We start from the raw sequence: 26,379 nt of genomic DNA, 5'->3' as shown, positions 1-26,379 counted from the left end.
CAGGTTAAAAGTAAAAGGAGATGAAAAAATATATATATCATACTAACACTAATCAAAAGAAGGCTCTTGAAGAAATGCAAATCAAAACTATAATGAGGTATAACCTCACACCAGTCAGAATGGCTACTAAAAAGTCTACAGATAACAAATGGTGGAGAAGGTGTGGAGCAAAGGAAACCCTCCTACACTGTGGTGGCAATGTAGATTGGTACAGCCAGTGTGGAATACAGTTTAAAGGTTACTCAGAAAACTAAAAATAGAGCTGCCAGCAATCCCACTGTTGGGCACCTATTTGGAAAAGGCAAAAACTCTTAACTTGAAAAGATACATGCACCCCAGTGTTCATAGCAGGACTGTTTACAGTAGCCAATACATGGAAGCAACCTAAATGTCCACTGACAGAGGAATAGATAAAGAAGATGTATATAATGGAATGAAATAAGGTCATTTGCATTGATATAGATGAACCTAGAGATTATCATACTAAATGAAGTAGGTTAGATAAAGATAGATATCATATGCTATCACTTATATGTAGAATCTTAAAAAATGATACAAACGAACTTATTTAGAAACAGACTCACAGACATAGAAAACAAATTTATGGTTACTGAAGGGGAACCAAGGCAGGGGGGGTATAAATTAGGAGCTTTGGATTAATAGATACACATACTATATATAAAGTAGATACACAACAAGGACCTACAATATAGCACAGGGAAGTGTATTCAATATCTTATAATAACCTACAATGCAAAAAGAATCTGAAAAAGTATATATTATATATATATATATAATATAAGAAACAAGGATATACTGTAAAGCACAGGGAATGATGGCCATTTTCTGATAATAATCTATAATGGAATATAATCTGCAAAAATTCTGAAATTAACATAACACTAGATCAACTATACTTCAACAAAAAATTAGATGAAAAAAATAGCTGATACAAATTTGTAAAATAAATGTCTATATTCTAAAAGATACAGAGATAAAAGACAGGACCATCCCCATAAGGGAAATACAGTTAATAAACAAATAGTTGTTGTTTAGTTGCTTAGTCTTACTGACTCTTTTGCAACCCCATGATCTGTAGCCTGCCAGGCTCCTCTGTCGATGGCATTTTCCAGGCAAGAATGATGGAGTGGGTTGCCATTTCCTTTTCCAGGGGATCTTCCCAACCCAGGGCTTGAACTTGTGTCTCCTACATTGTAGTTGTCTCCTGTATTGCAGGCGGATTCTTTACCACTAGCCACCAGGGAAGCCCCAGACAGGAAAATGTTAATTCTCACTAGAAATCAAAGATATGTAAATGAAAGTAGTCTGAAGATAACAATTTACACATTCTAAAAGGACTCCCCAAAAAGCTGAATGTTAAATCCAATGATGGTGAAATAGCCCAGAAATTGACTCATACATTCATTTACAGCCATATTGTTCCCACCCTTTAGCCAGAAATGTTATGGCTAAGAACTCAAGAAAGAAATAATTTGGCAAAAGCAGAAAAGTCCCTCCACAATCCTCTGATTTCTGAATGTTGGAGCTCCAAGGGCTGAGCCCTTTGACACCTCTTTTCCATGTACACACTGTTTGGAGGATCTCACCTATATACCCAGACCTGTCTCCTCATGGATCTCCAAGAAGAAAGCAGACCTCAGTAGAGATTTCCCAGTGGGTAGGGAGTGGAGGATTTTGAAGACACTTCAAGGGCTCTGAACTAAGTCAAAAAGGGCTATGAAGACAGGGGGGGCAGAAGGAACCCTAAAGCAAGTTTCATCAAAATATTAATTTCTTACATTGTTAATAACCAAATGTCCCAGGCTTTATCTGCTGGGGAGTAAGGATGAGGTCCTCAGGAATTTCCTCACTGCAGTACCCCTCAGCTCTCCTGCAGGCCCCCAGAGTTCGTGTGCCTTGACACCCACCTCCAAAGTCTGGGAATTATTTTTGCGAGGTAACCCATTCTCCAGAAAGAATGAAGGGGTGGAGCCAAAGCAAAAACAATACTCAGTTGTGGATGTGACTGGTGATAGAAGCAAGGTCCAATGCTGTAAAGAGCAATATTACATAGGAACCTGGAATGTCAGGTCCATGAATCAAGGCAAATTGGAAGTGGTCAAACGAGATGGCAAGAGTGAACGTCAACATTCTAGGAATCAGCGAACTAAAATGGACTGGAATGGGTGAATTTAACTCAGATGACCATTAAATCTACTACTGTGGACAGGAATTCCTTAAAAGAAATGGAGTAGCCATCATGGTCAACAAAAGAGTCTGAAATGCAGTACTTGCATGCAATCTCAAAAACCACAGAATGATCTCTGTTCATTTCCAAGGCAAACCATTCAGTATCACAGTTATCCAAGTCTATCCCCCAACCAGTAATGCTGAAGAAGCTGAAAGTGAACGGTTCTATGAAGACCTACAAGACCTTTTAGAACTAACACCCAAAAAAGATGTCCTTTTCATTACAGGGGACTGGAATGCAAAAGTAGGAAGTCAAGAAACACCTGGAGTAAAAGGCGAATTTGGCCTTGGTATATGGAACGAAGCAGGGCAAATACTAATAGAGTTTTGCCAAGAAAATGCAGTGGTCATAGCAAACACCCTCTTCCAACAACACAAGAGAAGACTCTACACAGGGACATCACCAGATGGTCAACACCAAAATCAGATTGATTATATTCTTTGCAGCCAAAGATGGAGAAGCTCTATACAGTCAAAAAAACACAAGACTAGGAGCTAACTGTGGCTCAGATCATGAATTCCTTATTGCCAAATTCACAGACTTAAATTTAAGAAAGTAGGGGAAACCACTAGACCATTCAGGTATGACCTAAATCAAATCCCTTATGATTATACAGTGGAAGTGAGAAATAGATTTAAGGGACTAGATCTCATAGATAGAGTGCCTGATGAACTATAGACGGAGGTTCGTGACTGTACAGGAGACAGGGATCAAGACCATCCCCATGGAAAATAAATGCAAAAAAGCAAAATGGCTGTCTGGGGGGGCCTACAAATAGCTGTGAAAAGAAGAGAAGCAAAAAGCAAAGGAGAAAAGGAAAGATATAAGCATCTGAATGCAGAGTTCCAAAGAATAGCAAGAAGAGATAAGAAAGCCTTCCTCAGTAATCAAAGCAAAGAAATAGAGGAAAACAACAGAATGGGAAAGACTAGAGGTCTCTTCAAGAAAATTAGAGATATGAAGGGAACATTTCATGCAAAGATGGGCTCGATAAAGGACAGAAATGGTATGGACCTAACAGAAGCAGAAGATATTAACAAGAGGTGGCAAGAATACACAGAACTGTACAAAAAAGATCTTCAAGACCAAGATAATCACGATGGTGTGATCACTCACCTAGAGCCAGACATCCTAAAATGTGAAGTCAAGTGGACCTTAGAAAGCATCACTACGAACAAAGCTAGTGGAGGTGATGGAATTCCAGTTGAGCTATTTCAAATCCTGAAAGATGATGCTGTAAAAGTGCTGCACTCAATATGCCAGCAAGTTTGGAAAACTCAGCAGTGGCCACAGGACTGGAAAAGGTCAGTTTTCATTCCAATCCCAAAGAAAGGCAATGCCAAAGAATGCTCAAACTACCGCATAATTGCACTCATCTCACAAACTAGTAAAGTAATGCTCAAAATTCTCCAAGCCAGGCTCCAGCAATATGTGAGCTGTGAACTTCCAGACGTTCAAGCTGGCTTTAGAAAAGGCAGAGGAACCAGAGATCAAATTGCCAACATCCACTGGATCATGGAAAAAGCAAGAGAGTTCCAGAAAAACATCTATTTCTGCTTTATTGACTCTGCCAAAGCCTTTGACTGTGTGGATCACAATAAATTGTGGAAAATTCTGAGAGAGATGGGAATACCAGACCACGTGACCTGCCTCTTGAGAAACCTATATGCAGGTCAGGAAGCAACAGTTAGAACTGGACATGGAACAACAAACAGACTGGTTCCAAATAGGAAAAGGAGTACGTCAAGGCTGTTTATTGTCACCCTGCTTATTTAACTTCTATGCAGAGTACATCATGAGAAACGCTGGACTGGAAGAACAAACTGGAATCAAGATTGCCGGGAGAAATATCAATAACCTCAGATATGCAGATGACACCACCCTTATGGCAGAAAGTGAAGAGAAGCTAAAAATCCTCTTGATGAAAGTGAAAGAGGAGAGCGAAAAAGTAGGCTTAAAGCTCAACATTCAGAAAACAAATATCATTGCATCTGGTGCCATCACTTTATGGGAAATAGATGCAGAAACAGTGGAAATACTGTCAAGATTTTATTTTGGGGTGCTCCAAAATCACTGCAGATGGTGACTGCAGCCATGAAATTAAAAGACGCTTACTCCTTGGAAGAAAAGTTATAACCAACCTAGATAGCATATTGAAAACCAGAGACATTACTTTGCCAATAAGGGTCCATCTAGTCAAGGCTATGGTTTTTCCAGTGGTCATGTATGGATGTGAGAGTTGGACTGTGAAGAAAGCTGAACGCCAAAGAATTGATGCTTTTGAACTGTCGTGTTGGAGAAGACTCTTGAGAGTCCCTTGGACTGCAAGGAGATCCAACCCATCCATTCTGGAGGAGATCAGCCCTGGGATTTCTTTGGAAGAACTGATGCTGAAGCTGAAACTCCAGTACTTTGGCCACCTCACGCGAAGAGTTGACTCATTGGAAAAGACTCTGATGCTGGGAGGGATTGGGGGCAGGAGGAGAAGGGGACGACAGAGGATGAGATGGGTTGATGGCATTACAGACTCGATGGACATGAGTCTGAGTGAACTCTGGGATTTGATGATGGACAGGGAGGCCTGGCATGCTGCGATTCATGGGGTTGCAAAGAGTCGGACACGACTGAGCAACTGAACTGAATCCATTCATATTTTGACTTCTTCACTGAAATCCATGTAAGTGAGCAAAATTTGCCTCCCCAAAATATCTAGATGTAATTATTTCAAGCTGAAAACAATCAAAGCCCAAAAGACTCAGAAAAAACTTTGACCATCTCCCTAGCTGCCTAAAAAAATTGAGATAGAGGACCTCTTCCTGGAAGAGAGTGATCAGAGCAATCAGCAGAAATTTCTGCAAAGAGTATGTGCAAAGTATGGTGAGCAAAACTGAGCCATAGCCTTGACTAGAGATCACAGTCCACTCTGTGTCCTCCTGTCCTGTTGTTTGCCCAGCAAACCTTTGTTTATCAGACGTTTCTTTTCCATCTTCACGTGAATTGCTTTCCTCCCCTTTGAAGTCTCAAACGACCACCTCCAATATCCACTAGTGTTTCTAGCTGAAGATGGTATTTAAAGTAAGAGCTTTGGCCATTTTGCCTAGTTACTCACTTTTCCTGGGTCTCTCCCATGTGTACACATTATTAAACTTCTGTTTAATTTTTTGCCTGTTAAAAGAAAACTCTTATAAATAAATGGGAGGCTTTCCATGTTCATGGATTGAAAGACTTACTGTTTATAAATGCCCATACTGTCCAGAGCAATCTATAGATCAATGTAACCTCTATCAAAATCCCAGCGGTTCCTTTCTGCCATTCCCTGGCAGGTACCATTTCTGTTCTCTGCTTCTATGAGTTTGACTATTTTAGATACCCTATATAAGTGGAATCATGGAGATGTTGTTCAATGAGTATAAAGTTTCAGTTATGCAAGACAAGTAAGTTCTAGAGATCTGTTGTACAACATAGTGCCTCCTATCACTAACAATACTGTATTCTGCACTTGAATTTTTGTTAGAAGGTAGATTTCATGTGAAGTATTATCAGAAAACAAACAAAAAAAAGAAAAGCACAAGGAAAGTGCTGGAGATAATGGATATATCTGTTACCTTGATTGCAGTGGTGGTTTCCTAAGGTATATGCATTTATCCAGACTCAGATAATTGTATATATGTATAGTTTTTGTATATCAATTATACCTCAATAGAGTTGTTTTTAAATACCAGTGGTATTTTTACAGAAGTGGAAAAAACAGTTCTAAAATTCATATGGGAGTTCAAAGGACTTGGAATAGCCAAAACAATCCTGTAAAAGGAGAATAAAGCTGCAGCCTCACCCTTTATGACTTCAAAACATATTACAAAGACACAGCAGTCAAACAAGATGGTACTGGCATAAACACAGACATGTAGACCAATGGAACAGAATAGAGAACCCAGAAGTAAATTCTTGCTTATATGGTCAAATGATCTTCAGCGTTGCCAAGAGTAACAGTGAGGAAAAGATTAATCTCCAACAAATGATGTTAGGAAAACTGAATATTCATATGCAAAGGAAAGAAGTTAGACCAATTATCATAGCATGTACAAAAATGAAAATGGATTAAAGACCTAAACATAAAACCTCAAACTATATACCTCTTAGAAGAAAACATAGGGAGAAACTTTATGATACTAGTTTTGACAATGATTTTTATGGATATGATACCAAAAGCACAGATAACAAAAGCAAAAGACAAAATGGGATTATATCAAATTTTAAACTGTCACAGCAAAGAAATAGCACAGTGAAAGGCAACCTACAGAATGGAAAACATATTTGCAAACATATCTGGATAGGCTACTATCCAGATTATATAAAGAACTCCTGTGACTCAGTAACAACAAACAAGTAAACAAGTAACCTGAATTTGATACAAGCAAAGGACTTGGATAAACATTTCTCCAAAGAAGATAAAATGTCAAATAAGCATATGAAAAGATGTTCAACATCATTAAGCAGGGGAACACAAATTAAAACCACAATGAGATACCACCTCACACCATTAAGATGGCTACTGTTTTTTTTTTTTTAAGTGTTGGTAAGGATGTGGAGAAACTGGAATACTGTTAAGAATATAAAATGGTATAGCCACTATGGAAAATAAAACAGAAGTTCCATATGATCATCAATACTACTCCTGGGTATACATCCAAAAGAATTGAAAACAGAATCTCAGAGCTTTGTACATCAATGTTGATGGCAACATTATTCACTGTAGCCAAGAGGTAGAAGTGATGTAAATGTCCATCAGTGGATGAATGGATAAGAAAATGTGGTATATATATATACAACAGAATATTGTTTATCTTTTTTAAAAAGGGGGAATTCTGTCACATGAAGCAGTAGATTAATCTTGAGAACGTTATGCTAAGGGAAATCAGCTAGTCACAAAAAGATGTATACTGCATGACTCCACTTATGAGGAGTCTAAAGTGGTCAAATGCATACAAATAGAAGAATAGTGGTTTCCAGGGGCTGGAGGGAGGATGAAATAAGAGTTCATTGTGTGATGAGTGTAGAGTTTCAGTCATGCAGGACTGAGTTGGATGGGAAGTGGGGAGAATCTGGGGATATCCTAGATTGTGCAAGTGATTGACAATATTGTACTCCGTTAACTACAGTATTTGCACCCCAAATTATCTAGATGTAATTGTTTCAAGCTGAAAACAATTGAAGCCCAAGTGATTGACAATATTGTACTGTAAGTGATTGTGCAAGTGACTGAAGTATTGTACTCTACACTTGCAAATTGTTGGGAGGATGAATCTTATGTTTCTTTGCCACAAAAAAGAAAAGAAAAAGCTGGGTCACTATATTAATGTCAAAGTAATTTTTAGAGAAAATAATATTGCTAAGGAATGGTAAAGGGGTCAGATTATAAGGATGATATAACAATTCTAAATGTTTATACACCTAATAACAGAACTTCAGAATGCATGAAGCAAAATCCAATAGAACTGCAAGGATAAATCCACAATTATAGTTGTAGATTTCCATGTGCTGTTCTTAATAATGAATAGTACAAGTAGAGAGAAAATCAGTAAGGATACATAGAACACTTAAACAAGACTATCAACCAAGCTGACCTAATTGACATTTACATTACACTTCATTGAACCACAGCAGAATACACATTCATTTAATTTTTTCCTGTGAAATCTTTATACATTTTATTGTCTTTCCCTACATGTTATTTTTCTACTTTATCCATTCAGTTCAGTTCAGTCACTCAGTCATGTCTGATTCTTTGTGACCCCATGAATTGCAGCACGCCAGGCCTCCCTGTCCATCACCAACTCCCGGAGTCCACTCAAACCCACGTCCATTGAGTCGGTGATGCCATCCAGCCATCTCATCCTCTGTCATCCCCTTCTCCTGCCCCCAATCCCTCCCAGCATCAGAGTTTTTCCAATGAGTTAACTCTTCGCATGAGGTGGCCAAAGTACTGGAGCTTCAGCTTTAGCGTCATTCCTTCCAAAGAAATCCCAGGGTTGATCTCCTTCAGAATGGACTGGTGGGATCTCCTTGCAGTCCAAGGGACTCTCAAGAGTCTTCTCCAACACCACAGTTCAAAAGCATCAATTCTTCGGTGCTCAGCTTTCTTCACAGTCCAACTCTCACATCCATACATGACTACTGGAAAAACCATAGCCTTGACTAGACGGACCTTTGTTGGCAAAGTAATGTCTCTGCTTTTGAATATGCTATCTAGGTTGGTCATAACTTTTCTTCCAAGGAGTAAGTGTCTTTTAATTTCCTGGCTAAAAGGCATTAGGAATCTGAGTAAGAAGGTATGGGTTCAAGCATACCCTTGTCATATAGAATATACATACCTTTAACACGTACACAGAATATTTCCCAAAATAGACTATATTCTGACCATAGAATAAATCTCAACAAATTCTAAATATTCAGTTCACTAAATATGTTCTCTGACCATAATGGAATGAAATTAGAAACAATAACAGATCTGTGAAAAATTCCTAAATGTTTGATAAATAGCAACTTTTAAATAACCTATGGGTCAGAGAAGAAGAAATCAAAAGGAAAATTAGGAAGTATTTTGAAATGAATGAAAATACAGCATGTCGAAATTTATGGGATGCTGCTAAAGCTGTATTTAATAAGTGAGTTTAGCAAGGTTACAGATACATGATCAATATATGAAACTCAACTTCCTATATACTAGCAACAAATAATTGAAAATAAAATCTTTTAAATACCATTTATAATTATTCACAAAATATTAAATACTTGGAAGGAAAGTTATGACCAACCTAGATAGCATATTAAAAAGCAGAAACATTACTTTGCCAACAAAGGTCCATCTAGTCAAGTCTATGGTTTTTCCAGTGGTCATGTATGGATGTGAGAGTTGGACTGTGAAGAAAGCTGAGCGCCGAAGAATTGATGCTTTTGAACTGTGGTGTTGGAGAAGACTCTTGAGAGTCCCTTAGACTGCAAGGAGATCCAACCAGTCCATCCTAAAGGAGATCAGTCCTGAGTGTTCATTGAAAGGACTGATGCTGAGGCTGAAACTCCAATACTTTAGCCACCTCATGCGAAGAGTTGACTTACTGGAAAAGACCCTGATGGTGGGAGGGATTGGGGGCAGGAGGAGAAGGGGATGACAGAGGATGAGATGGCTGGATGGCATCACCGACTCGATGGACATGAGTTTGGGTAAACTCTGGGAGTTGGTGATGGACAGGGAGGCCTGGCGTGCTGCGATTCATGGGGTCGCAAAGAGCTGGACATGACTGAGCGACTGAACTGAACTGAACTGAAACCTGTAGAAAAGAAGCCCAAAGTAGAATATAAACAATAACAAATGAACTCTATTACAAATGGGTAACACAACTACATTAAGGAAGATAAAGGAAGATAAGGAAAGACCTAAATAACCTTGGAAAATAATATTTTCACTGGATACTCTAAAACTAAAGACCAAAGATACTATATACAAATACTGTAGTCTAGTTAGTAAATTACTTTCTCAATGGGGTAATGGTTGGCAATTCTGTTAAAAGTTACAAAGGAAAGAGGGAACCTTGCATTACTGAATTAAAATTAGCTATCTGTATGATTACATAGTTTTTAATACATATAGAAAAATACAAGTATATGTGTATGTATGAACTGATATACATACATGTATTCCTAGTTGTGTCTACTAAGAGGATTCGGTAGCAATGACACCTTGGTAGTAACGAGTACTCCTAGCCCCCAGATTTGCTTCCAAATACCATTCTCCAGGAAAAGAAATCAGGGCTGCTTGGAGAAAAGGTTGATTCTCAGGTGCGAGCATAGCAAATATAAAATGAGCCTGCACTATTTTGTGATACCAGAAGATATGGAAGTGTTCACAAAAGGATGGGGTATGTCAAGAGGACAAAGGAGCCAACCTAATAGCTCCCAGAGACCAAAGCTAGCTCAATTTGAGCAGCAGAATAATATTAGTATTTTATGATGCTATTGATAAACTGATATAATCCAACACAATTATAGTATTGGATTATAACCCATAGAATGAAATAAATACCCATGAGTCTATACTGACATAAATTGAACAAATAAATACAAGGGAAAGGACAGATCTTCCTTACAGAACAATTTCAGTTAACAAATGTGGAGGGGATGAGAGGAAAAGCAAAGTAAACATCACTATATAAATTTGGTAAACAAGACTATAAAAATGCCACAGTCAATTTCTATCAATGGCTGCTAATATTTGTGGGCAAAAATTTGCAGAGAAACAGGATATTGACAGAGTCTCCAAGTATCTCCTCCATGATATTTATCAACTTTATTAAAGGAATGTAATAAATTTATGGTGGCAGACCCCAGATACCACTTTAACCAAGTATATTCAAAAATCAATACAAGTTGTAAGACCTATCAACACCACATACTCCTTATATGACTGAAAAGGACACATCACTTCCGTGGTAAACTCACTAAAAGTGTGTAACTTTAATCATAAGAAAATACCAGACATGCCACATTGAGAAACATTCTACAGAAAAACTGACCAGAACTCATTAAAGTGTCAAAATCATGAAACATAATAAAAGACTGAAGAACTGCCATTGATTGGGATAGCAATGAGACACAATAACTAAATGCAGTTAGGATCCTGAAATAGAAAAAAAAAAAAGACTTTAGGGGGAAACCTGGTAAATTTTGAATAAGATCTGTAGTTTAGTATTCAGTTCAGTTCAGTTGCTCAGTCGTTACCGACTCTTTGCGACCCCATGAATCGCAGCACGCCAGGCCTCCCTGTCCATCGCCATCTCCCGGAGTTCACTCAGACTCATGTCCATCGAGTCGGTGATGCCATCCAGCCATCTCATCCTCTGTCGTCCCCTTCTCCTCCTGCCCCCAATCCCTCCCACCATCAGAGTCTTTTCCAATGAGTCAACTCTTCGCATGAGGTAGCCAAAGTACTGGAGTTTCAGCTTTAGCATCATTCCTTCCAAAGAAATCCCAGGGCTGATCTCCTTCAGAATGGAGATCATTCTGATCTCCTTGCAGTCCAAGGGACTCTCAAGAGTCTTCTCCAACACCACAGTTCAAACACATCAATTCTTCGGCGCTCAGCCTTCTTCACAGTCCAACTCTCACATCCATACATGACCACAGGAAAAACCATACCCTTGACTAGACAGAGCTTAGTCGGCAAAGTAATGTCTCTGCTTTTCAATATACTATCTAGGTTGGTCATAACTTTTCTTCCAAGGAGTAAGCGTCTTTTAATTTCATGGCTGCAGTCACCATCTGCAGTGATTTTGGAGCCCAAAAAAATAAAGTCTGCCACTGTTTCCCCATTTATTTCCCATGAAGTGATAGGACCGGATGCCATGATCTTCGTTTTCTGAATGTTGAGCTTTAAGCCTACTTTTTCGCTCTCCTCTTTCACTTTCATCAAGAGGATTTTTAGCTTCTCTTCACTTTCTGCCATAAGGGTGGTGTCATCTGCATATCTGAGGTTATTGCTATTTCTCCTGGCAATCTTGATTCCAGCTTGTTCTTCCAGTCCAGCATTTCTCATGATGTACTCTGCATAGAAGTTAAATAAGCAGGGTGACAATAAACAGCCTTGACGTACTCCTTTTCCTATTTGGAACCAGTCTGTTGTTCCATGTCCAGTTCTAACTGTTGCTTCCTGACCTGCATACAGATTTCTCAAGAGGCAGGTTAGGTGGTCTGGTATTCCCATCTCTCTCAGAATTTTCCACAATTTATTGTGATCCACACAGTCAAAGGCTTTGGCAGTCAATAAAGCAGAAATAGATGTTTTTCTGGAACTCTCTTGCTTTTTCCATGATCCAGCAGATGTTGGCAATTTGATCTCTGGTTCCTCTGCCTTTTCTAAAGCCAGCTTGAACGTCTGGAAGTTCACAGCTCACGTATTGCTGGAGCCTGGCTTGGAGAATTTTGAGCATTACTTTACTAGCGTGTGAGATGAGTGCAATTGTGCGGTAGTTTGAGCATTCTTTGGCATTGCCTTTCTTTGGGATTGGAATGAAAACTGACCTTTTCCAGTCCTGTGGCCACTGCTGAGTTTTCCAAACTTGCTGGCATATTGAGTGCAGCACTTTCACAGCAGCATCTTTCAGGATTTGAAATAGCTCAACTGGAATTCCATCACCTCCACTAGCTTTGTTCGTAGTGATGCTTTCTAAGGCCCAGTTGACTTCACATTCCAAGATGTCTGGCTCTAGATTAGTGATCACATCACCATGATTATCTTGGTCTTGAAGCTCTTTTTTGTACAGTTCTTCTGTGTATTCTTGCCACCTCTTCTTAATATCTTCTGCTTCTGTTAGGTCCATACCATTTCTGTCCTTTATCGAGCCCATCTTTGCATGAAATGTTCCCTTGGTATCTCTAATTTTCTTGAAGAGATCTCTAGTCTTTCCCATTCTGTTGTTTTCCTCTATTTCTTTGCATTGATCGCTGAAGAAGGCTTTCTTATCTCTTCTTGCTATTCTTTGGAACTCTGCATTCAGATGCTTATATCTTTCCTTTTCTCCTTTGCTTTTCGCCTCTCTTCTCTTCACAGCTATTTGTAAGGCCTGCCCAGACAGCCATTTTGCTTTTTTGCATTTATTTTCCATGGGGATGGTCTTGATCCCTGTCTCCTGTACAATGTCACGAACCTCATTCCATAGTTCACCAGGCACTCTTATCTATGAAATCTAGTCCCTTAAATCTATTTCTCACTTCCACTGGATAATCATAAGGAATTTGATTTAGGTCATACCTGAATGGTCTAGCGGTTTTCCCAATTTTCTTCAATTTCAGTCTGAATTTGGTAATAAGGAGTTCATGATCTGAGCCACAGTCAGCTCCTGGTCTTGTTTTTGTTGACTGTATAGAGCTTCTCCATCTTTGGCTGCAAAGAATATAGTCAATCTGATTTTGGTGTTGACCATCTGGTGATGTCCCTGTGTAGAGTCTTCTCTTGTGTTGTTGGAAGAGGGTGTTTGCTATGATCAGTGCATTTTCTTGGCAAAACTTTATTAGTCTTTGCCCTGCTTCATTCTGCATTCCAAGGCCAAATTCACCTGTTACTTCAGGTGTTTCTTGACTTCCTACTTTTGCATTCCAGTCGCCTATAATGAAAAGGACATCTTTTTTGGGTGTTAGTTCTAAAAGGTCTTGTAGGTCTTCATAAAACCGTTCAACTTCAGCTTCTTCAGCGTTACTGGTTGGGGCATAGACTTGGATAACTGTGATATTGAATGGTTTGCCTTGGAGACGAACAGAGATCATTCTGTGGTTTTTGAGATTGCATGCAAGTACTGCATTTCAGACTCTTTTGTTGACCATGATGGCTACTCCATTTCTTCTGAGGGATTCCTGCCTGCAGTAGTAGATATAATGGTCATCTGAGTTAAATTCACCCATTCCAGTCCATTTTAGTTCACTGATTCCTAGAATGTTGACGTTCACCCTTGCCATCTCTTGTTTGACCACTTCCAATTTGCCTTGATTCATGGACCTGACATTCCAGGTTCCTATGCAATATTGCTCTTTACAGCATTGGATCTTGCTTCTATCACCAGTCCCATCCACAACTGGGTATTGTTTTTGCTTTGGCTCCATCCCTTCATTCTTTCTGGAGTTATTTCTCCACTGATCTCCAGTAGCATATTGGGCACCTAATGACTTGGGGAGTTCCTCTTTCGGTATCCTATCATTTTGCCTTTTCATACTGTTCATGGGGTTCTCAAGGCAAGAATACTGAAGTGGTTTGCCATTCACTTCTCCAGTGGACCACATTCTGTCAGACCTCTCCACCATGACCCACCCGTCTTGGGTTGCCCCACAGGCATGGCTTGGTTTCATTGAGTTAGACAAGGCTGTGGTCCTAGTGTGATTAGATTGACTAGGTTTCTGTGAGTATGGTTTCAGTGTGTCTGCCCTCTGATGCCCTCTTGCAACACCTACCATCTTACTTGGGTTTCTCTTACCTTGGGTATGGGGTATCTCTTCATGGCTGCTCCAGCAAAGCACAGCTGCTGCTCCTTACCTTGGACGAGGGGTATCTCCTCACCACCACCCTTCCTGACTTTCAACGTGGGATAGCTCCTCTAGGCCCTCCTGTGCCTGCTCAGCCACTGCTCCTCGGGTTGTTCCTCCCGGCCGCTGGCCCTGGCCTCAGGCGTGGGTGGCTCCTCAGGGTCACCGCCCCTGACCTCGGTCGTGGGGTGTCTCCTTCCGGCCGCCACTGGCCTTGGATGCTGGGTAGCTCCTCCCGGCCGCTGCCCTGACCTTGGACACAGAGTGTCTCCTCCCGGCCGCCACTGACCTCGGACGCGGGGTAACTCCTCTCGGCCACCGCCCCTGACCTCAGATGAGGCGTGGCTCCTCCTGGCCGTTCCTGCGCCATCGCAGCCTGGCACTCTGGGCCGCTGTCCCTGACTTCGGACGTGGGGTAGCTCTTGGCCACGCTTAGTGCGCCGGCCCGCCACTGCCGCCTGTGCTTAGTGCGCTGGCCCGCCACCTGCGCTTAGTGTTTAGTATTAGGTTGGTACAAAAGTAACTGTGGTTTTGGACTGTGAATTTTAAATCTTTATAACTGGGCTCAAACACATCTTTATCAATCAAAATAGGAACCATTACAATCAACATACTTTTGCCATTAAAAAATGTTTATTGCTGTAGCATAAAAATTGTGCTTCAGGATTCAGTGAACTCTTGGAAAGTATTTTCTGCCTCCCGCTGGTTGTGGAAACATTTTCCTTGCAAAAAGTTGTCAAGATGCTTGAAGAAGTGGTAGTTAGTAGGCAAGAGGTCAGGTGAATAGGGCAAATGAGGCAAAACTTTGTAGCCCAATTCGTTAAACTTTTGAAGCATTGGATCTGCGACATGTGGTCAAGCATTGTCATGGAGAAGAATTGGGCCCTTTCTGTTGACCAACACTAGCTGCTGGCATGGAGTTTTTGGTGCATCTCATCAATCTGCTGAACATACTTCTCAGATGTAATGGTTTGCTGGGATTCAGAAGGCTATAGTGGATCATATGGGCAGCAGACCACCAGACGGTGACCATGCCCTTTTTTTTTTTTGGTTTTTTTGGTGCAAGTTTGGTTTTGGGAAGTGCTTTGGAGCTTCTTCTTGGTCCAACCACTGAGCTGGTTATCACTGGTTGTTGTATCAAGTCCACCTTTCATCACACATCACAATTTGATCAAGAAATGTTTCACTGTTTTTGCATAGAATAGGAGAAGACGACACCTCAATGATTTTTTTTTCAGTCAGCTCATGAGGCAGTCATTTATCAAACTTTTTCACCCTTCCATTTTGCTTCAAATGCTGAACGACCGTAGAAAGATCAATGTGGAGTTCTTCAGCAACTTCCCATGTAATTGTAAGAGGATCAGCTTCAATGATTGCTCTCAGTTGGTCATTATCAACTTCTGATGGCTGGCTACAATGCTCTTCATCTTCAAGGCTCTCATCTCCTTTGAAAAACTTCTTGAACTGCCACTGCACTGTATGTGCGTTAGCAGTTCCTGGGCCAAATGTGTTGTTGACATTGGTAGTTGTCTCCACTGCTTTACAACCTATTTTGAACTGGAATAAAAAAATCACTGAAATATGCTTGTTTAACATCATTTCTGGAGTCTAAAATAAATAATAAGTCATTAATCATAAAGCAAGAAATGTGCATTAAAATGATATATAACCACTTTTATTTGAAAATGTATTCCATTATCAAACAACAAAGTTCAACAGAGTGAAACCACAATTTTGTACCAACCCAGTATTACATCAGTGTTCATTTCTTAGTTTTGATAATTATACTGTGGTTTGTTCAGTTCAGTTGCTCAGTCGTGTCCAACTCCATGCGACCCCATGAACCACAGCACGCCAGGCCTCCCTGTCCATCGCCAACTCCCAGAGTACACCCAAACCCATGTCCATTGAGTCGGTGATGTCATCCAACCATCTCATCCTCTGTCGTCCCCTTCTCCTCCTGCCCTCAATCTTCCCCAGCATCAGGGTCATTTCCAATGAGTCAGCTCTTTGCATGAGGTGGCCAAAGTATTGGAGTTTCAGCTTCACCATCAGTCCTTCCAATGAACACCCAGGACTGATCTCCTTTAGGATGGACTGGTTGGATCTCCTTGCAGTCCGAGGGGCTCTCAAGAGTCTCCAACACCACAGTTCAAAAGCATCAATTCTTCGGCACTCAGCTTTCTTTATAGTCCAACTCTCACATCCATACATGACCACTGGAAAAACCATAGCCTTGACTAGATGGATCTTTGTTGGCAAAGTAATGTCTCTGCTTTTTAATATGCTGTCTAGGTTGGTTATAAGTTTCCTTCCAAAGAGTAAGCATCTTTTAATTTCATGGCTGCAGTCACCATCTGCAGTGATTTTGGAGCCCAGAAAAATAAGTCAGCCACTGTTGCCTCATCTATTTCCCATGAAGTGATGGGAGCGGATGCCATGATCTTAGTTTGCTGAATGTTGAGCTTTAAGCCAACTTTTTCACTCTCCTCTTTCACCTTCATCAGGAGGCTTTTTAGTTCTTCACTTTCTGCCATAAGGATGGTGTCATCTGCATATCTGAGGTTATTGATATTTCTCCTGGCAATCTTGATTCCAGCTTGTGCTTCTTCCATCCCAGTGTTTCTCATGATGTACTCTGCATATAAGTTAAATAAGCAGGGTGACAATATACAGCCTTGACGTACTCCTTTGCCTATTTGGAACCAGTCTGTTGTTCCATGTCCAGTTCTAACTGTTGCTTCCTGACCTGCATACAGATTTCTCAAGAGGCAGGTCAGTTAAGTTGTTACCATTATGAGAAGCTAGGAGAAGAACATAGGGAATCTCTCTGTAATATTTTTGTAATTTTCTATAAGACTAAAATTATTTCCAAATAAAAATTTAAGGTTCATTGGTTTTAGACTGTACTGGTAAGTATGAATAGCTAACTGCTCTGAGGAAACAAAAGAGATGTAACTGATGTCTTTCCATTCATGACTAGCCAATTAATAGATTATTTCTCTGGCAGCATTATTGTTGCCTCCAGTTATTAAATTAACAGTAATTATCTCCATTAGATTCTCTAGACTCATTGAAAATGTTTTAAAAACCAAATTAGGAAAAAAAAAAACCTCATTTCACATGCTAGCAAGGTAATAATGCTCAAAATCTTCCAAACTAGGCTTCAGTAGTATGTGAACTGAGAACTTCCAGGATTTAAAACAAGCTGGATTTAGAAATGGCAGAGGAACCAGAGATCAAATTGCTAACATCCGTTGGGTCATAGGAAAAGCTAGAGAATTTCAGAAAAACATCTACTTCTGCTTCATTGACTACACTAATGCCTTTGACTGTGTGGACAACAAATAGTGGAAAAGTCTTAAAGAGATGGGAATACCAAACTACCTTACCTGCCTCCTGAGAAACCTGTATGCAGGTCAAGAAGCAACAGAACTGGACATGGAAAAACAGACTGCTTCAAAAGGGGGAAAGGAGTATGTCAAGGCTGTATATTGTCACCCTGCTTGTTTACCTTATATGCAGAGCATATCACACAAAATGCCAGACTGGATGAAGCACAAGCTGTAACCAAGATTGCCAGGTGAAATAATCTCAGATACACAGATGATACTACTTTTATGGCATAAAGTGAAGAGGAACTAAAGAGCCTCTTGATGAAGGTGAAACAGGAGAGTGAAAAAGTTGACTTATAACTCAACATTCAGAAAACAAAGATCATGGCATCTGATCCCATCACTTCAAGGCAAATAGATGGAGAAACAATGGGAAACAGTGACAGAGTTTATTTTCTTAGCCTCCAAAATCACTGCAGGTGGTGACTGTCCATGAAATTCAGAGACACTTGCTCCTTGGCAGAAAAGCTATGACAAACCTAAACAGCATATTAAAAAGCAGAGACTTTACTTTGTCAACAAAGGTCTGTATAGTCGAAGCTATGGTTTTTCCAGTACTCATGTATGGATGTGAGAGTTGGACCATAAAGAAGGCTGAGCACTGAAGAATTGATGCTTTTGAACTGTGGTGTTGGAAAAGACTCTTGAGAGTCCCTTAGACTGCAAGGAGATCAAACCAGTCAGTCCTAAAGGAAGTCAGTCCTGAATATTATTGGAAGGACTGATGCTGAAGCTGAAGCTCCAATACTTTGGCCACCTGATGCAAAGAACTGACTGATTAGAAAAGACTCTGATGCAGGGAAGAATTGAGGGCAGGAGAAGAAGGGGACAACAGAAGATGAGATGGTTGGATGGCATCACTGACTCAATGGACATGAGTTTGAGCAAGCTCCAGGAGTTGGTAATGGACAGGAAGGCTGGCGTGCTGTAGTCCATGGGGTCGCAAAGAGTCAGATGTGACTGAGCAACTGAACAACAAAGAAAAAAACAACTATTTCAAGGTTTTAATGTTCAAATAGTCTTCTATGAGAACAGGATATCAGATTTAAAATAAATAAAATCCTAAATTGGAAAACAGATTTATCAACACAGTGATTTTGATGAACATTAGCGGACTCACATACCTTAACATAAAGTTATTTGGCTAACATTTAGTTATTTGGCTAAAGTTATGATTATTTTTTCCAGTAATTTCCCATGTCTGTAGGTTAAGAAAGAATCATTCTAGTTGGCTTCTGTCTATCCTCCTTTCTGTGTAAATTTCACTTGGCAATCCCTAACAAGATCTATGGGATGAATTTCACTGACATGTGTTAGAATTACAGCATGTACCTGTAAGACACTTGCTTTACAAATCCCCAGATATAGCCAGATTAACATTTTAACTTCCTTGAAGTATACTGTACATATCAAAGTCACACAAAAGTGTGCTTGTGAAATATTTGAGTTTAATAAAATACTAGTTAAATTTTAAGTGTATTGTTCAGTATTGTGAAACAGCAAGTTTTCTCAACTGGCAAGTATTGTACAAGAGTTAAAAAAAAATTCAGTATGTATCTTAGGGGTTTTTTTGCTATGTTTGTTAATTTAGTTATGATTTTGTTCTTTTTCAGGATGTGGTAGATACACATCCTGGCCTCACGTTCCTGAAAGATGCTCCAGAATTCCACTCCCGGTACATCACCACGGTAGGCTGAGTCCTTTTTTGTCTTAATAAAACTCTTTAAGTTTCCTTTTTGTCACTGCCTAGTATCTAGGTTTTTAGATCTTTATGTAGAATGTACCATAATGATTATTTTAAATGGGAGGAAATAAAATTGAGTTAATTATTTATATCTAGTTCATGTGTTCTATGTGCCTAGTGCTTAAGAAGTCTCTTGTATACAAAATCTCAGTGATATACTCATTCTTTCTGGTCTCCATTAATATTGATAACCAGCGGATCTTTAGTGTTTGCAAATAATACAAGAATTTTTCAACAGCCTTTTCCCAAAAAAAAAGTTATCTAGAGTACCTCAAAATTAGAACTGAGATGATAATGAGAAATAAGAGTATATATAATCAGAAAATAAATCATGTAAGAATTTAAAGTAACGTAATCACAGTCTCCTGTTTTGCAAGGTGTTCTCATCCCCTGTTTCCCATGCACAGCCTCATTTGATCAGTCACAGGCAGGGCATGCATTATGGGTGAGCACTCACAGGCCTGCAGCTCACACTGCAGCCACACCAGGCGTTCTCTGCCCTAGCTTCCAGATTATCTTTGCAAGAATTCCACAGATGAACCTCAGGGCACACCTCGCATTCACAGCCATACCTGGCTGATATGATCCCCACCCCTGGTTCAGATCTCCCAGTAAATAGGGCAGTCTCTTCTGAGGAAGACCCTCTCCTTCTTGGGGCACTTTTTGTTGGCTGTGGGTTGGGTTCTGTTGAGTTACAGAATACTACCATTCTTCTTTCTCCTGTAGGAACTTCATTATTTCCTTTTACATTGATTCTCTTCTGACATAAAACGTTATAAGACTTCATTTGAACCATAAGATGTCACTGTCATCTAAGACTGTCTTAGAAGTTGTTTTTGCCTGTTAACCACAACCCGACACTAAGCTACCTCTTCCACAGTCACCCTGGCCCAGCTGGTCGTCCTTGTCTCTCACATGAATTCCCTCTAATTGATCTCCCTGCTTATTCCTTCATTGCCCTACAGCCTAGTCTCCACAGAGTTATTCTTTGAAAATGTAAGTCAGATCATGTCACTCCTCTGCTCAAACCCTCCAGTGTTTCCCCATCTCATTCAGAGTGAAAGCCGAAGTTCTTGCCATTATTCTCCATAACCCCTTACCCACCCACCCACATCCTCACAATGCCTACTCTCTGTTTCTTAAGCAACAGTTGTTCTCGCTGTTTCTGGAACAAGCCAAACCCACTTCTGCCTCAGGTGCTTTGTTCTTACTCTCTCCTCTGCCTGGAATGCTCTTCCTACAGATTGCTGCGTGACCCACTCCCTCACTTCATCCAGATGTGTGCTCAGACATTCCCTTCTTAATGAGACCTTCCCTGATCACCCTCTGCCTTCTTCACCTGTCTTCTCTCTCTGTCCCCTCCCCCTACTCTTCTTTAGTTTTGCTTCATTTTCCTTCTTAGTGCCTATAACATCCGATATTTAAATTTTTTGTTTATTGTCCATGTCCTTCTCTATAACATAAACTCCATGAGAGGAGGGACTTTGTCTATATTTAGATCCTGGTGTATCTCTAATACCTGAAATAGGGCCTGGCACATAATAGATATACAGTAGGTATTTATTGAGTGAGTAAGTGAAGTTATAGAATAGTGTAGAATTAAGAATTCTACATGTAACCATGGTTTCAATCCCAATGAGAATTACTGGATTCTGATTGTTGACTGTTCTGTAAACTCAGGGCATATTAAAATTGAGTTGGCCAAAACGTTTGTTCAGGCTTTTCTGTAAGATGTAACAGAAAAACCTGAACAAACTTTTTGGTCACTCAATAATGTATTAGAAGAATCTCAAGAGATTGAAAAGATTTTGATAATCTATTCCAACCTTCTGCCAATTCAGAAAATGCTCTCTATAGGAATCATTTGAATTTGTTCTTAGAGAAGATGTTAAAGAACAGAATTATGAAAGCACAAATTTTCCTTTGTACTCTTTCTAGTTTGGTATTTACTAAAGTATGATCCCCAGACCTATGATAGATTGGGGTCATCTAGTGACCCCTGGTAGTTTTATGATTTCAGAATGAAAAGCCATGATACAGTTTTGTGTGTGATTCACATTTTCTGAGAAATACTAGTATGTCAATCATTGACCAAAAAGAACTACATAGGTCAATTAAGAGAATTCAGTTAATTTTCTGCTGACATATCCATGGCATTTGCATATTATTGTTTACTTTTTTTTAATTTATACTTTATTGCTAGTATTATGCTACTTTAAAATTCCCAGTTCACAAAAATGAATCCAGTATAACTTGTTCACTTTGCTGCACAGAAGAAACTGACACGACATTGTAAACAATAAAAATGTTTTAAAGATGAATCCATTACTCAGAAGTTGTCATAAAAGTGTAAACTACTTATGATTAAATAGTGATAATGGGGCAGCTTGAAACAGCATCATAACATAAATAGTAAAATTAGGTCCAACTGAGAATACAAAAGGTGAATCTGTATATACTGAGATAAGTGTAACTGCTTGTTTGTGATAATCTCATACTATCTTGAAAACACAGAGGTGCCAATAAAAAAGCATCGCACTGAATAGAATTTTATTGGACTGATGGTCTGTTACCCACAGTGTCTTTTCTATTATGAAAGTTGGTCAGATAATGACATGAAGTCGTTGAAAATTTTGCACTATATCAAAGTACAATGAATCTTTCTATAAAAAAATACAAAATAAGCTTTCTAGTATGAAATTAATTTTCTTGCTAAAGGCATAATAGTAAGCAAATTTAGAAAAGTGTCATACGTTGCCCTGCTCATGGCGAAGATAGACAACAGTACTTCCAAGAGACAAATATCAGCCTCAGAATTAATGGCAAATGTCTCAAAAAAAGCAAAATTAATTTATCATCTGACCCTACTGAATATAATATAATTTCAATGGCATACAGCATAGGACAATTAATATATTTTGTTTGCAGGATAGAGTTACTCAGTTATTTCACTTTACAGTTGGAAGAAACTGCTGACAGCGTATGACTCAAGTATTAGCTTATGTGTGGCACATAAATGAAGAAAACTGGGCAACTTTTATTTTCCATTTATCAGTGAAAACCTGTGCTACAGGAAAAGACTTTATATTTGTTTGTTTAGTTAATCTTAATTATTTTGTCAGCCGTTTTAGATTGGAAAGATAGAACACCAGCTATGCATATAGCAAATACCCAAAGTCACCCTTATGTCCAGTGAAGAGTTGACGTTGAGTAATAAACCTTTTGATATTGAGTGAAAATGGAAATTGGAAATACCTGCAAATTGTGACCCTTGAGTTTGCATACTTGCATACCATGCAAAGAAATTACCAGTAAATAAGACTCTGCTTATCCTTATTGGCACATGCTGACTTTTGAGGAAAGAGGTAGCGATAAGATTGAAAATACTTTTTGTAATACTGGTGCTGGCAGTAAAGATATTTCAGTGGCGCCTAGTAGAAGGGCCAGGCTTCTGGCACTGAGTTGTTCATCTACATCCATGTCACCTACAAAGAGCAGTCTCTGTAATTTCTGTGTCTGTGTTCGATCCCCATGTCTAAAACTCTCTTGACAGAGCCACCAAACACATACTTCATTCCTAAAAGTGTGAAAAGTATCAGTCACTCAGTCTTGTAACCAACTCTCTGCAACCTCATGGACTGTAGCCCACCAGGCTCTTCTGTCCATGGAATTCACCAGGCAAGAATGGTGGAGTGGGTAGCCATCACTTCTCCAGGGGATCTTCCCAACCCCGGGACTGAACCCGGGTCTCCTGCTTGCAGGCAGGTTCTTTACGGTCTGAGCCACCAGGGAAGCCCCCTTCCATTCCTGGTGATCTGAAATTGTGAATTAGAAACTTCCAGTTGAGTAGATATAAAGAAAAACTGATTTATAATTCAAATTGTCTATCAAGTTGACTAGAGATCCCCTGGTGAAAAATTATCCAATTTCATTTCTCTCATTGGTAGTATGTAGATATTCTTACTGCTATTAATTTTTACATTTTTTGACGTTTTTATATTTTTCTTAATTTCTATTTTAAAAACCTAAAACTGGTAGACCAAAAGTTAGGGGGGGGAAACTGCAATTTGTGTAGAACCAGCAGCTACATGCTGTTACCACTAGATGGTGCCCCTCCCTCAATAAGTTAAAATGCTGAATCAGTATTGTGGAACCCAATAAATGTGCTGATATAGTGCAGCTGCTGAATAAGGAGATTTAGGCTATGGAAGAATGGTATACATGTACAGGTTTTTACAGTACGAGGCAAGTAGCTTATCAGATGCTAAAATAGGAAATTACTTGATATTCAAAATGTTGACAAATTTTAAAAATTCTGTCAGAACAAAAAATGAAAAAAGAATAAAATAAGCAAAAATACAGACTCAAGTTTTATACTTTTAAGTATAACATAGTACCTCCATAAGTAATATAAAATATTTAAGGAGTATATATATATGTGTGTGTATATATATATGTATATATATATATAAAATTTAGGTAGATAGGAAACTTAGACTTAAAGTTAATTTTATATTCAGAATCAAGAAATAAGGACAAAATCTAATAATGTAAAGTTTGGTATAATAATACGTGTTGTCAGTTCAGTTCAGTTTAGTCGCTCAGTCGTGTCCGACTCTTTGCAACCCCATGAACTGCAGCACTCCAGGCCTCCCTGTCCATCACCAACTCCCGGAGTTCACTCAGACTCATGTCCATTGAATCACTGATGCCATCCAGCCATCTCATCCTTGGTCGTCTCCTTCTCCTCCTGCCCCCAACCCCTCCCAGCATCAGTCTTTTCCAATGAGTCAACTCTTCGCATGAGATGGCCAAAGTACTGGAGTTTCAGCTTTAGCATCATTCCTTCCAAAGAAATCGCAGGGCTTATCTCCTTCAGAATATGTGTTGTAATTGACTTTAACTTGAGAAAAGGAACATGGAACTATAATAAAAGATATTCTTAATTTTTATTTTCATATATATATATAATTTCTGGCCTAAAATCCTCTATTCTCTGCCCTGAAGCACCTCATTCAGAGTCTGAGTGGAGCCAGTAGAGAAGTTATAGACATCAGCTAGTCCCTGCTCCCACCTAACATAGGAATCCTGTGAGTTTCTGCGTAAATAACTTGGTGAGAAGAAACTTCTCTACTTCATACAACCCATTGCTTAATAGGGCTAATTTTAGGGAACTCTTATTTACATTGAAGCATTTCTATCCAGTAGTTCTAGTGATTCCAGTTCTAGTTCTACACTGTGATGCAATGCAAAGCAAATCAACTTCTTCCATCTGATAGCCCTTCAGATCATGATCACATCTACACTCTCGTCCAGTAGTATCTTTCACAATAATTTTGTACACAGTTTCCTGTTTTATATTTTCTGTATATCTTATATGTAGCCTATCAATAAATCATAGACAACAATACTGATTTATGTAAAATATTAATTACTTCCCTAGGTTACATCCATCTGCTGTTCAAAACTGTGGAGTTTATTCAATTAGCTAGCTATGAATCCAACGCATATATCTCTATCACAAATATAACTAAGAAGTCTTTGTTACACAGCTTTCCAACCTCATTAATTTATCAAGCAATTTTCCAAAGAAGACATACAGATGGCCAACAGGTACATGAAAAGATGTTCAACACTACTAATCATCAGGGAAATTCAAATCAAAACTAAAATGAGATATCACCTCACACTTGTTAGAATGGCTTTCATCAAAAAGACAAGAAATAACAAAGATGTGGAGAAAAGAATGTAAATTGGTGCAACCAATGGAAGTTCCTCAAACAAATTAAAATAGAGCTAATTTAGCAATTCTGCTTCTGGGTATTCATCCAAAGAAAACAGAAACAATAACGTGAAAAGACACACACACCCCTGTGTTTACTATGGCCTTATTTCGATCTCTGGCTTGGGAAGATGCCCCTGGAGAAGGAAATGGCATCCCACTCCAGTATTCTTGCCTGGAGAATCCCATGGATGGAGGAACCTGGTGGGCTACAGTCCACAGGGTCTCAAAGAGTCGGACACGACTGAGTGACTTCACTTTCACTTTCACTTATTTACAATGGCCAATATATGGAAACAAGCTAAATGTTCGTTAACAGATGAATGGATACAGAAGATGTGGGCTTTCCTGACAGCTCAGTTGTTAAAGAATCTGCCTGCAATTCAGGAGACCTGGTTAGATTCCTGGGTTGGGAAGATCCCCTGGAGAAGAGATAGGCTACCCATTCCAGTATTCTTGGGCTTCCCTTGTAGCTCAGCTGGGAGCTGAATCTGCCCGCAGTGCAGGAGACTTGGGTTCAGTCTCTGGGTTGGGAAGATCCCCTGGAGAAGGGAAAGGCTACCCACTCCAATATTCTGGCCTGGAGAATTCAATGGACTGCATAGTCAATGGGGTCGCAAAGAGTCTGACACGACTGAGAAACTTTCCCTTTCAGAATATATATATATACAATGAAATATTTTTCATCCATTAGAAAAGAGTGAAATCTTGCCATTTCTAAATGGACCTTGAGGGCATTGTGCCAAGTGAAATCAGTTAGAGAAAGATAAATACTGTATGATATAAATCTTTAAGGAAAAAAAGAAAACTTCATAAACTCAGAGAACAGATTGAGGATTGCCAGAGGTGAGAGATGGGGAGAGGGGGAAATGGGTGAAGAAAATCAGAAGGCATAAACTTCCAGTTGTAAAATAAATTAGTCATGTGTATATAATGTACAGCATGGTAACTACAGATCATAATACTATACTGCATATTTGAAAATTACTAAGAGTAAATCTTAAAAAGAAAAAAAATTCTGTAACTACAGTGGTGGGTGTTAAGTAGACATTTCATCTTCACTTCATTCATGTGAAGTGGTGATCATTTCACAATATATATGTTCAGTCGCTTCAGCCATGTCAAGCTCTTTGCGACTCCA

General features: G+C 39.3%; 1 protein-coding gene across 1 annotated transcript in view; it reads left to right on the top strand.

Annotated features, from left to right (window-relative positions):
• PPP2R3A (protein phosphatase 2 regulatory subunit B''alpha) overlaps positions 1–26,379 on the top strand; it is a 175,862-nt gene that overhangs the window by 57,541 nt on the left and 91,942 nt on the right. Inside the window, exon 5 of the mRNA XM_052640181.1 lies at positions 19,326–19,400. Within this exon, the coding sequence (XP_052496141.1) occupies positions 19,326–19,400 (75 nt within the window). The remainder of the gene's footprint in view (positions 1–19,325; positions 19,401–26,379) is intronic.

This window comes from Budorcas taxicolor, chromosome 1 (assembly GCF_023091745.1).
Source record: "Budorcas taxicolor isolate Tak-1 chromosome 1, Takin1.1, whole genome shotgun sequence".
Taxonomy (NCBI): domain Eukaryota; kingdom Metazoa; phylum Chordata; class Mammalia; order Artiodactyla; family Bovidae; genus Budorcas; species Budorcas taxicolor.
The sequence above is the reverse complement of the archived record's forward strand: the minus strand, read 5'-3'. Positions and strand labels throughout refer to the sequence as shown.